The 12,902-nt window shown below is 39.6% G+C and overlaps 2 protein-coding genes across 2 annotated transcripts in view; one reads left to right on the plus strand and one right to left on the minus strand.

Annotated features, from left to right (window-relative positions):
* The window catches only part of si:ch211-57n23.4 (immunoglobulin superfamily DCC subclass member 3), a 52,827-nt gene extending 52,583 nt beyond the window's left edge, over window positions 1-244 (minus strand). Inside the window, exon 1 of the mRNA XM_035681011.1 lies at window positions 176-244. Within this exon, the coding sequence (XP_035536904.1) occupies window positions 176-244 (69 nt within the window). The remainder of the gene's footprint in view (window positions 1-175) is intronic.
* On the plus strand, window positions 7-12,618 carry LOC118342852 (homeobox protein MOX-2-like). Its single transcript, XM_035681513.1, has 3 exons — window positions 7-726; window positions 6,252-6,424; window positions 11,897-12,618. Exons 1-3 carry the CDS (start codon window positions 243-245, stop codon window positions 12,122-12,124), a joined length of 885 nt encoding a protein of 294 aa, XP_035537406.1. The 5' UTR covers window positions 7-242; the 3' UTR covers window positions 12,125-12,618.
* Window positions 12,619-12,902: the final 284 nt, after the last annotated feature.

Raw genomic sequence — 12,902 nt, forward strand, 5'->3', positions numbered from 1 at the left:
CTGCGTGCTCAGGATTACCAGAGGCCTTTTCTTTCAACGCCACCATCTCTGCCTTCCTTCAACCGGCTTTCTTTGGGAATTAGGGGGGTCTGGAAGTCTGGAGCTGAGAGGGGTTGCAAAGGAGAACTGGGACTTAGGCTGCCCACATCCCTGACTCCTTCTCCTCTCTTCTTGCCTGTTGTGTGGAGAGTTTCTGGTTGAAACTGACAGGCAGGAGTGGGGGTTTGAGGACTCCCCACACCATGGATCAGTCTCTGTTCGGTTGTCTACGCAGCCCTCACGCCCCAGCCCAGGGCCTGCACCCCGCCATCACCCAATCGCCGCTGACCTTGCATGGCCGGAGCGACCACGTCTCCTACCTGGATCTACCCAGCTCCTCACCCCCCTACAGCTACTCTGGAGGAGAGGACAATGGAGTGTTCAGCGGTCCGGCCCACCGAGGCCACCTGCCCCAGCAGCACCCCCTCCACCCTCAGCACCCGCCCGGCTGGCCCGTCCCCCTGCAGATGCCCTCACCTAACGCTCGGCACAGCGTCTGTCTGCCCCCGCTTGAGGCCACGGCCCCAGAACTGTGCCCAGGGGGCCCAAACCTGTGCAGCACCAACTCCGGTCTGGGCAGTGGTGACTGCACAGGGGCGTCCTGTGTGTCTGGGGAATATGGCCGGCAGAGTCTGTCTTCAGAGGACCCTGAGAGAAGGATCAGTAAAGGCAAGAATGATAGCTCAGGTAAGTCCATAATGCATTTTGTTTTAAACAATTTCACCAAAAAATTTATTATTTTATAGAGCTCACAGCTTAATTTTCACTGTCCTCCAAAGAGATTCATCTCAGACTGACTGATCGTACATTACTGACACTGACAGGAGTGCTCATGCAACAATTATTTTACATTATAAAGTTAAGCCTTTGCTATTACATATTTACATTTGTAAATATGTAATAGCAAAGGCAAATTTGTAATAATGACGATAGACAAAACATTGCTTTGAGTAAAATTTAAATCTAAAGAACAACATTTTATATTTTTTTTAATAAAAAAATTCTTTAATAATTTTAAATTAATTTCAATAATATTAACAGCTTTAATACTAAATTAAATATAAATGAATTAAATATGCACAAGATGTTTTAGAACATCAATAAACTAAAAGATCAGTGTTAGACGTGACCATATGCCTTATACAATACAATCATGTAATATCAGTCATGCTTAGTAGTAGTAGTGAGTATAAACACTATGTTTAATCCATCCTTTTCCTCTTAAAAGCTTCTTTAGTTAATTTGTGTTTCTCTTGGTAAGAAATTTAAAAAGTTACTTTAGTACAAATAAAATACAACTGTATCATATATTTATTTAGTACTTCATCCATCTATATTATAATATAGAACAATGGACAAATACATGTCTGTAGTTAAAACCTGAGGTGCGCTTGCATTCTAGATAGACAAAGTTAATGATACCAGTCAGCACACATAACTAGCAACTGACAAAAAATGACAGTGAATTCTAAGATTAAGTTTGTGCCACCAAACTCTAACTTCCAGTGTTGGCGATGGTTGATATTTAAAGGTGAGGATTTTGTGTGACATGCTGCAGGAGTGACTTGGCCTGAGTAAGTACAACGTAGGCTACTGGGGTGCCCCATAGACAGGATTATAAAAAGTCGCTAGTCATCACCCAACACAAAAAAAGCTTCTAAAAATTTTTATCATACAAGTTTAAAAGAAATCAGGCACAACGCGCTCAAGTCCCATTTAAACTTTCAGGATTGGGTGCTGGAGCCTAAATGTGTTAAAGCAGTGGTTCCCAACCTTTTTCTTTAAGGGACCCCCTTTCTATCATTGAGTAAACTGACTAAATTACATATTTCAACAATAAGAGTAGAGAACAACTAATAAACTGAACAATGAACCCAAAAAGTGAACACAGTAACTGCAGGAAGTTTGTAAAACAAGCGATTTGGATGAATTTTGAGCAGATTGTTTCCTGTGAATATTGATCAGAGATGAGTCTTCCTAAAATATATTTATACAGAGTATCTATCATGTATTTTTCATCATTATCCATACTTAATAGTTTTTTTTTTGACAAATGAAGTGTTTTCTTCTCAGTTCTATCTCTTTGGTTGTTTTCACAGTGTATTTTGCAGGATGAGGCTGTTTATCAGAGAGTGAAAGCTCTGTCATTATAGCTTGTGTTCACATCTTCAGAGTTTATATCTTAAATAATAACTGAAACTTCATCTTGTTTTCTTCACAAAAATGAATAAAATACTGAGATAAAGGCCTATTGTGTATATTTTATATTTTTGGTGACCCCCAGGTTAGGAGCCACTGTGTTAAATCATAAAATGAAACACTGGGTCAGCACTCCAATTTTACTTTTTGATATTACATGGACATTCTAGTCAAGATGTCCTTCTTCAGCATGTACTCTGGCAATTTCACAACAGACATACACAGGTGGCGTTAATTATAGGCTATCAAAACTGGCACAACAAGTACATCCCAACAGGGAGCTACCTTTCCAGTCACAGTATATAAAATATAAAATACACGGGAAAACGTGAAAAAAATGTAAATATATTTTATTCAATTATACTATTCTGTAAATTTCATTTCCCAGCATGAAGGCCTAAAGGCAGTTTCTAAGCCTTCTCCACACTATCTGGAATATAAACATTGTGGGGAAATACATAGTCCTTTATTTATTAATTATTTAATTTATTTATTATAACAGATTGGGTCTATAATATAGTGTGGAATGGCATTTATATAGCTTATAATACAGTATATGTTAATGTACAGCCAACATAACCCTAACCCCCTTAAGCCAATATGGACAAGAAGCCCAAAAGCAATCAGAAGAAATGGAAATTATGATTCAATTACTGAGCAAATTTCATCTGCTGATGAAGATCATGTGATACGGTCATGACCTCAGTGTCTACAATGGAAGCTGAATAAATTAATCTGTTTTCCTGGACTCGATGGTGGAATAGTTCAGGTGATGCTGAAAGTGCAGGTCACTATTGACAGCATAAGACTGAACTTGGCATCAATGTGAAAGTTCTACATCTACACACATATGCTTCCCATGAATGGTAAAAAAGGGCACAAGAGAGCACACAAGCTCCAGGATCCATTTGCGAGATTTAAAAGCAGGCACCGTATCTGCATCATTTAGCCACGCCGACAAGCAGCTCTGCCATGTCGAGAACTTTCCAATTCCCCTGGAGCCGTCGTCCCCGGCCAGGAGAGGGGACGCTTTGACTGACAGACTGAACACTTCGAAAGGATGTGCTGAAGCTGCCAGAGGCCTAACCCAAATCCAATTTCCTAACTCTAACTTCACTGGCACTCACAGAAGCCACAGCACTTTTAGAGTTTACTCTGGACTTGATGTTCTTTAAAAAAGAATCTAGTGATGATGAAATATACGTAGTTATTGATCTTTCAAAGAGCAGTCTGTGCGGATGGTGAAACTGAAAAAAATTAGCTCCCTATTTATCAACTAAACTGATTTCTGAATGACTGAAAACAAATTTTTAAGTAATTAATTGCACTGAATGAAACAACATGACAAAAGGAAAATATGACACAAAACCGCCAATGGTCAGTTTCTTTGTGCAATTCGCTGGGTGTCTGGAGTCTCACATTACGGCACACAGTGTCTCTTTCCTGGTGGTTTGTCAGCACATCCCACATTTACACGACTAATGAAATGTCAGCTGGATTTATACGGCGCGGACTGGAGAATAGTGTAGAAATTATTATTCAGTGTTTTCGCACTATGAGAGATTGCTTTCAAAATGCTCCGTTCGTTTTCACCATTCGCTGACCACAAATACATAAAAGGGATGCTTGTAATATGCTCGCACTGACAGACAATGTAAGCGGGGAAAATATGATTTCACTCTTAAAGCATGAACAATCGGGGAAAAGCTTAGTGTTTATGTGCATTATGAAAAGTCGAGCAGGGCTGAAAAGTGCCTCTTAAAATTTATATTAACATGTGGCTTTTCACTTTATTCTAAAGCATCCAGTGTAACTCACCAAAAACATTTCATTCATGCTTCAAAACCTAATTACTGTGTCAGTAAATTTGCAAATGCCACCAGAATGAAAGGTTTTGTCATCGTGCAAGCCTTACTGGTCAATTTGTTTAGATGTTCAGTCCCTTCAGGATTTTCTGGGCTTCTTTGGGGACTTTTGCGGCCTAAAATGCCTCATTTCATGAAAGCTTTTCTTAAAAATTGTGATGCATGTTACAGTGTTTTTAGGCATTTATTTTTCAATTAATTTATGGGAGAAAGTGAAAATTACAAAAAAAGTTGTTCTCTATTGTATAATTCAATAAATATCAAAAGCAACTTGTTCCAGTGAGAATAAGAATGCACTGTTTGGAGAGTTGATGTGATATGTTCGCATCACAAATTTCTGCATCTTCACATCACAACTAGAAACAAGGAAGTGAGTTTGGGCATGTATGGCTCAACACCTTTGGCACAGGAATCTACAACTGGTCAGATTTGCGTAAAAGTGTGATTGACAAAATTGCAAGGTGGTGCAGAATTAATGGGGATTGGTTGATTTTGCAGTACTCGCAACATCGCAACTTCCTTGTACTGTATTCAAATCTCTGTTTTGTTCTACTTTTGTTTGACACTGCCTACTGTACAGGGTTCAAGTTATAATTTGAGTTTACACACAGCAGTCGATTACTTGCAACAACTGTATCATGTAGATTGCAATACTGGTGCAAAACGTTTTTAGTGGATAAAAAAAACTCCTGTATAAAGTGATAAATTACAAAACTAACTGAAGTAACTGAAAAACACTTCACTGCTACACATCAAATGTTTAGAATCCATCACTAAAAAACAATTTTTTTGTCAGCAGTAACACCAAGACGGAATTGAAGTTGCACTGAACCGTGTCACACTTACAATTCAATGAGCAACATTGTCTTGTGCTCCCCTGAGGATCTTTGTCGTAGGTCAGGTCTGAAAGAATTGCATCCTCTGTACCTTCGGTACTGTAGAAAAACTTTTTCCTATATTTTGGCATCGACTTTGCACCGAAGCATCGGCTCTTGTGACATCCCTAGTCAGTGAAGTCCTCTTCTAATCCACCGGGCCTGAACAAAAGCAACCAATCAGGGCAGAGAATTGATTATTCCCTGGTAATCAAATACAGATGCTGGGAATGAGACCCAACAATCAGCTATCTTCAAGCCCCCAAACCAAAGCGTCTTTCTATCTTTCTTGGCTCTGATTGGTTGTTTTTCACAGATTATCTGTCTCATGTACTACTGTCAGGATATAATAAACATTTCAGCAGTAATGACAAAAAGGTATTTTTATTGAAGGTACCTGGGGCAGCTGTGGCTCAGAGGCAGAGCGGGTCGTCCACTAATTGGAAAGTTGTTTGGTCTCGATCCCGACTCTCCCCAGCCCGTGTCGCGCAAAAAAAAAGGTAATCCTTGAGCAAGATACTGAACCCCAAATTGCTCCTGATGCTGTGCATCAGTGTGTGAATGTGTATGAATGTGTTAGTTTCTGTTTGATGGACTTTGCCATCACTGAGTGAATGTGTGGCGAATGTGTCACGTAGTGTAAAAGCGCTTTGAGTGGTCGGAAGACTAGAAAGGTGCTATACAAGTACAGGTCCATTTACCATTTACCATTTACTGCAGCTTAGCCGGGCACACAGTTTTCTTGTGCAATAAGAGATTCTGGATGCGCTCACGTGGGTAAAGTGATATGTGTGAAATGAGATAATCTGTTAACTGTTAGCTCATCTGACTGCCTGCAATTACTTTGATGAGTAGAGTGGCATCATGACCAATCAAAATAATGCTTAAAACTACAAAACCCTAGTTGTAATAAACAGGAACTATCCCGTATTGTAGATTTCCTCTGATAAGGCTTTCCAGACATTTTGGTGCTAAAATGACAGCATTAATCCCAAACAATAGTTTTACTGACAGTAAAATACTGAATGGAGCCAACTGGAAGCAAACTACCTCCTTGGGTTGAATAATGCAGGCTACAACCCCAAGATCTCCACAATAAAAGGTGATTGGCAATCCTAATTGTTCTGCTTTCATATTATTTTGGTTTCAGATGGGCCCCTGCAGTTTATCAAACCCCTCTAATCCCCCCCCTCCCCCCATTTTTTTTGTTCTTCCTCCCCCTCTCTTTTGGAGACTCAGCTGTGGCTGGAAAATGTTCTGTTTTTCATTTCAGAGTCCCAAGACGGGAGCTATAAGTCAGACATGAACAGCAAGCCCAGGAAGGAGCGCACAGCCTTCACCAAAGAACAGATCCGGGAACTGGAGTCAGAGTTTGCACACCACAACTATTTGACAAGACTGAGACGCTACGAAATAGCTGTCAACCTCGACCTCACGGAACGACAAGTACGGTACCTGCTGAGTGACTTTGAATCATTGTGAGGGCAAAGAAACAGGAGCAGCACAATAAACAGCCATACTAGCTAATGTGCTCCAAGTCATGAAATACAATTAAAGGGGGATTAAATGGGCCATGACTTTTATTAACATCCTTTGGCATCCATTAGTACTGCAACAAAATCGACAGGTCTCACTGACAAACACTTGAGTCATAGTTGGACTCTGGAGAGTTACAGATAGCTTTTTTAAGCAGAGATCCAGAAGAAATGTCCAGGGAGGTAATAAATCACTGCTGTAATGTCCTCCTTTGTTTTGAGAACAAGGCTTTTACACTTTTAGTCTTCATAAAATGTGTGATTAGAAGAAGTACTTTGATACTCTTATTAAGTAAACTTCATATATTATCTCATCTGATAAAAGGGAAATTTGTACTTTAAATAAAAGTAGAATGATATTAAATGCAGTAGTGCTGTTTTATTGTGAAATTATGGAAAATTCTTAACCCAGGGTCAGATCAAATGATTAATATCAGTTTGTCTGATTACTCTGATTGTTTGTTTTTGTTCAGACATCTCATCAGTAGTTTAAACTTTAAACTGAGAATTCCAACTTTTTTTTTGTGGCCCTAATCCTCTTCCGTACACTACAGCAGCAACTCAGATCGAAACAATGGGCTCTACGGCTGACCAAACTCCATTGACGAAACTAGTCATTTCACCCCCGGAGATATTTGTAAAACACAATTTAACAAAGAGTGAGTGTTATTTTAGTTCAGTCTTTCCAACAATCACTGTGGTTTGGTCAAAATAAACCCTTAATTCACAGAGTTAGATATGAAAATACAATACAATGGCTGTGGCAACTTTAGCTAATCCTTGGGGACAAATCTACCCATCAAAGTACATTCACTACAAGTTGCCACTGACGCTCAGATTGTTATTCTAAGTGTCTGACAACATAACAGAAAGGGTCCCTGCAATGATAGAGCTTTTGTTTCACCAGGAACAGCTTATCACTAGCACAAAAGAGCAACATCAAACAATTAATAATAATAATTGCTATAATTGTAATCTAAACGCTCTAAAAGAATCCTCAAGCACAATGACATCCATTACTCTGTGATGTTGATGTATGGCTCCTATTAAAGACTTCACAGGAGAAAAAACCCTTAGTGTTTTGACATTAGCAAACGGTTGGACATGTCATGCTAATGCTCTGAGGCTAATCGATTCCAAACCGCAGAGACTCTTTGAAATGTCAGCGTGCTCTCGGTGTCTGTGAAGTGACTTTCTGATGCTGTGTCACAGTCCAGATGGTTCTCTTACTGTAATGCTCACAAAGAAACATTTGTATGACGTTAGCGGTGGTGTAGATGTAGACACAGGCACGGCCTGCTGTTGCTCATTTTGGGGGTTAAAAGTGTTTGGAAACAGTTGTGTGTGAACAGTCACCGTGAAAAGAGTCAGATGACTGCTTCGGTGTATTTCTGGAAAGTAGTTAGTGTGTCCACTGGATGTCATTTCTGCTTTCAGTGTTACTGAGCTAATATTACAGAGGTAGGATATTACAGTTTAGTATGTAGGGAAATGATGATTTAATGATGACTTCATCACTGGAATTGTGTGTGGTTATTATTTGAATTTTTAAGAATGTGAACAATCATAATAATCATGCTTTATAGAAGAAGTTATGAATTTAAAACAAAGGATGAACTAATGTTCAGTAGTCTACTATGAAGTGGAGTGCAAGTTTTGCAAGCACTCAGTACAATGCTGACAATTTTGTAAGGCCATTGTTTCAGATTTCTGAATGTCTTTTTCCCCATCTCCCAGGTAACCACTGGTTCCAATTCATTTACATACAATATGGAAATCAGTGTGTGATAGGGGTGTAATGGTACACAAAATCCATGTTTTGGTATAGTACTAGGTAGGGATGGGACGATATACAATATTATCACGTCTTGCGATAATAAACACAATTTATCATTGTGAATGATGATCGTGAATATCCTCACATGGCTTACAGTCCTATATCGGTTTCCTGATTTATTAAGGGGACAAGAGGGAGCCCACATCTTTCCAGTTATTCCAATATCCTGATCCTGTCACCATGGCTGAAGGTTCTGCTGGCCTGTTGCATCCCCCCAAAAAACAGTTCAACCCGGAGGTGTGGAAATAGTATAGATTCCAAAATAAAGGTTGTATCTGTGATACAATAAATATATGTTTCTTAACAATATGTAAGGTAGAGTGATTCCAGTATGTTTTAGTACCATTTTAAAAGTATGAAGTATATTTTCATGATTATCATGTATTGAAATTATTTTGGCCAAGATAATTGTGACATGAGATTTTCATATCATCCCATGCCTATAGGACATAACTTTTGGGGTTTGAGGGGTCATTGTTTAATGTTTTCAGTCAGCCCAGTTTCCTAGAAATTACATTTATATACGACTGTTTGTTTCTGTCCAATTCAGGCACTGGACCAAACGTTCTAAAAACAGCCACAGGATTAGGGTTAGGGTTCTGTTGAGGTTAGGGGTAGGGTTAGGGTTCTGTTGAATTAAGGTAGTAGCAGCTTTTTTGGTCCAATTCAGGCACTGAACATAAACATGTCGGTAAAATGGGAAAAACATTCAACTCTAATACAGTGGGGTAGATTTTGCTCAGCAGAGTTGTAGTATACAAGTATATTGTAGATGTTTTGTACAAAAACACTACTCTGGCTAATGAAATAATATAGTGAATCTGTGGTTTCTCAGTGACGGACTTCCTTTTCTCTGCCTCACGTTATTATTGAGCCTGGTTGGATTTGTACAGAAAGATCTTTTAAAGTGAAGCTTTATCTTAAGAATTTGCTTCCAGTGACCTAAATCTTTAGTACTTTAGCTTTACATTGTCCTGTAAATGTCTTTGTATAGGTTTGAAGCGAGTCCAGCACTTCTGTCCAACAACAACCCCGCAGTCTCAGCACCCCCACAACTACAGTGCATTTAGAGGTCTGTTGGCTAGAACCAATCAGTGTTTTGGCTCAGGCAACAGCCAGGACAACTCACCCAGGATTTAGGTCTTCCTGTCTGGAGCCAAGTCCCTCAACACTCCCCCTCACATTGGCTGCTTCTCCAAACGCCCCCAATAGTAGTCCAATAAATCTGTGCATGAGAGGGTTGATTCTGGATCCTTAATGTCATTTTAAAGCCTCTTCTTCCCACCTACTGTAAAGATTTATAACTCATGTTGAATTGGGTTGTTTTTTTTGACAGAGTATTTCTGTCATTAAATACATCCTCTTCACATGGCCTTTTCATGACCAAAAACTTAAAGCTGCAAAAAGCAATATACTGACAATTGTTTTGGTTTTACTACCTACAATTTTACTGCTTTGGTTCACTCTTACTTCTTTACTCAACCTTGTTTCCAGCAGCAAGCAGCTGTTTTTAGCAAAAAAGCTCTGATAAACCCACTGTACACTGCCTTCCCAACACCAAATAGCTAAAAGACAAAGTTGGTGTGTAGTTTGTGGAAATAGTTGGGCAATAGGAAGCTTAAAGGTCCACTGTGTAACATTTAGGATGATTTAATGTCAGAAATGGAATACAATATTCATAAGTATCTTTTCATTAGTCTATAATCACCTGAAAATAAGAATTGTTGTGTGTTTGTTACTATAGAATGAATAATTTTTTTCTACAGAGGGAGAGGGACCTTTCACGAGTTTCGCCTTCACGCTTGGAATGCAAGGGTGAGGGCGTTGTAATCTGCAACTATACTGCAAGATACCTCTAAATGCTACACACTGGACCTTTAAGATGATTGGTCCACAGTCCTGTAATCTCTCTCCTGTTAGCTATGGTTTGCTTGCCGCAGCTGCCATGGGTTCGACTCCAACCTCTGGCCTTAATGTTTTTAATTTAAAATGTGCATAAAAAGAGGTATAAGGAAATACACTTTGGTGTACCCTAAAAACACATCCACAATACAATGACCTGCTACTGTTCTGATCTATAGTTAGTATAGTATAGTATCTGTAGTCTGATGAGCTAGCTTCTCTTCATTTATGAAAATATGATTTTATTATTTACTATTTATTACTAAATCATTAATTCAACGATATTAGGCCAGTGTAAGCTGAGTTGAGACCTGCTGATGTTGTTGCAGTTCCTTATCTAAATGCCTCTTTAAAACTACAGCACATGTGGGTTTTTGGGGTAGCACCAAGCTGTTTACGAGAAAATGAGTGTTTACTCTGTAAACTTAACTCCCAGAGACGGTGTGGTAGGCCACCATGCAGCACTACCTAAAAAAAATATTACAGGATAAGACCGCTGGGAGAGCAAATTGCCCAGGGATGGACAGGAGGGGGGTTAAAAGGTGTGTGTTTGTCTGTTAATATGAGTGAGGGGTGGTACAGATTGGTGCTGTAAGAACGAGGGAGAGGGTGGTGTAGGGAGCAGTGAGAGTTTAAGGAGGTGGGACTGGACAAGAAGTCAGAAGAGGAATTGGGGGTGTATCTCATTGGTCCAAATTGGATGTCCCCGTTTTAGGCAGCAGCTTATTCATCACTATGAGAGACACAGATACTAAATAAGCTGTGGAGTCAAGGAAGGACGGGCCAGCAGGTCACTGTGACTCATGCATCAGCACATATCTGCCTATGTGGAAATACAGTACGAAGCCTTGATACTAACCGCTACACCACACCACTCATCTAATCACTGGCTCCCACCAGTATACTCACACCCAGAGGAGAATAAAAATTAGCCAAGATGTCAGCCAGCTGCACTCCTGCATGGGTATACACTTGAGAAGACACATTATTTCTGCACAGTGCTGCATTTGGAGTTGGTGTGAGATTAGATATGAAAATGTGGGAGGAAGGAGCTCCAGTTTTTAAGGGTGTGGATAGGATTTGTCATAATATTTTTTATTCTCGCATGTGTGTGCAAGGGTAATGAGTTGGACAGTGTGAGTAAAGGATTGTGTTCCTGTATGTACTTTGCCATTACATCATCAAATCATCAATTGTGTTATGTCACTGCTGATTAACAGTTGGCATTTATCTATAAATCTATGTGTTAAACTTCATTTTCAAGATTACTGTGTACTGTGTAAGCCATAGGCTGATAAAGTTCTACCACCAGGGGCACAATATAAAGGTCAGTTTAAGATCCCTGAGGGGTTTCTACACAACATGTGAAAGCAGTAGTCTTCTTTGGGTGTGGAAGAGTTTTGCCAAGTCTGAGAAAATATCGTTTGTCTACAGAGCAAAACACTAGCTAACTAGCTAGCTAATCCACATTACTTGCAAGCTAGTTAATTATTCAAAATGTGGGCATCTTCAGAACTACAGCACCTTATTATAATGCTGTTTGTTACACATTTTACCTGCATATTACATGGCCATATTTTGATAAGATTTTAATGAACTGTGCAGCCTCAGAACAATGTCTTACTGCTTTGTGTTTCCTCTCAGGTGAAGGTGTGGTTCCAGAACAGGAGAATGAAGTGGAAGCGTGTGAAGGGAGGCCAGCAGGGGGCAGCAGCTCGGGAGAAAGAACTGGTCAATGTGAAAAAAGGGACATTACTGCCGTCTGAGTTCTCAGAGTTAGTAGGACTGCAGCGCTCTGCCAGCTCGCCAAGGCCGGCGACCGAAGAGGACAGCCACGACAGTGACCAGAGCTCAGAGCAGCCTCACCTATGACCTTCCTTGGTGTTATTGGACAGGACAGAAATTAAGGAAACATTGGTGGAAGATTAAAAAAAACATGTATACGGCTTGCTGTGAGCAGAGCCTCCCAACAGACATTAAAACGAGACTCAGAGAACATTCCAGAGACGCTTGGTGTTGATGAAAGGGCTTGGATTTTGCACTGTCGAGGATTTGTTTCAGTCAATTTCTACTGTACTTCTTTGAGCATCAGTACAACAAACATTTTGTTGTGTGTACAATGGCAGTCTATTGTACACACAACAACTGAAAGCACTCACGCTTTTGAATTCTAATAATTTATCAAAGAGGTCCCAAGACTGTAACCACCATAAAACCAAACTGCTTAGTTTTTGCATTGTAAAATAATGTAACTGGTAAACATGTGTTTATCCTTTTTTTTTGCTTCTTGCTCCCTCTGAAAGTTTACATGCTTTTTACTTGCAAAGATCTGGATTTCCAGTGCAAATAAATCCGAAAAACCGAAATGTCTTGGTCAATTTCTCAGCATGCATACACTCATCGGCAGATAACCATTAGGCGGGGCAGACAACTGTCTGGGACCCCTAACAGCTACAGATTTACGATGATGTTTGGATAAAAAACTGAAAATTGTAACTAATTTTAACATTATATTTCAACATTTTATAACAAAAATGTTAACATGGAAATGACCAGGAATATAAATATAAAGAGCATAAAATTATCAAATTCAAATAAAGCTCCTCACCTGAGTAAATTAATGTCAGGATGTCGGTGAAAGCAAGGTACT

This window comes from Morone saxatilis, unplaced genomic scaffold (assembly GCF_004916995.1).
Source record: "Morone saxatilis isolate NCDOM2014 unplaced genomic scaffold, NCSU_SB_2.0 Contig9, whole genome shotgun sequence".
Lineage (NCBI taxonomy): Eukaryota > Metazoa > Chordata > Actinopteri > Moronidae > Morone > Morone saxatilis.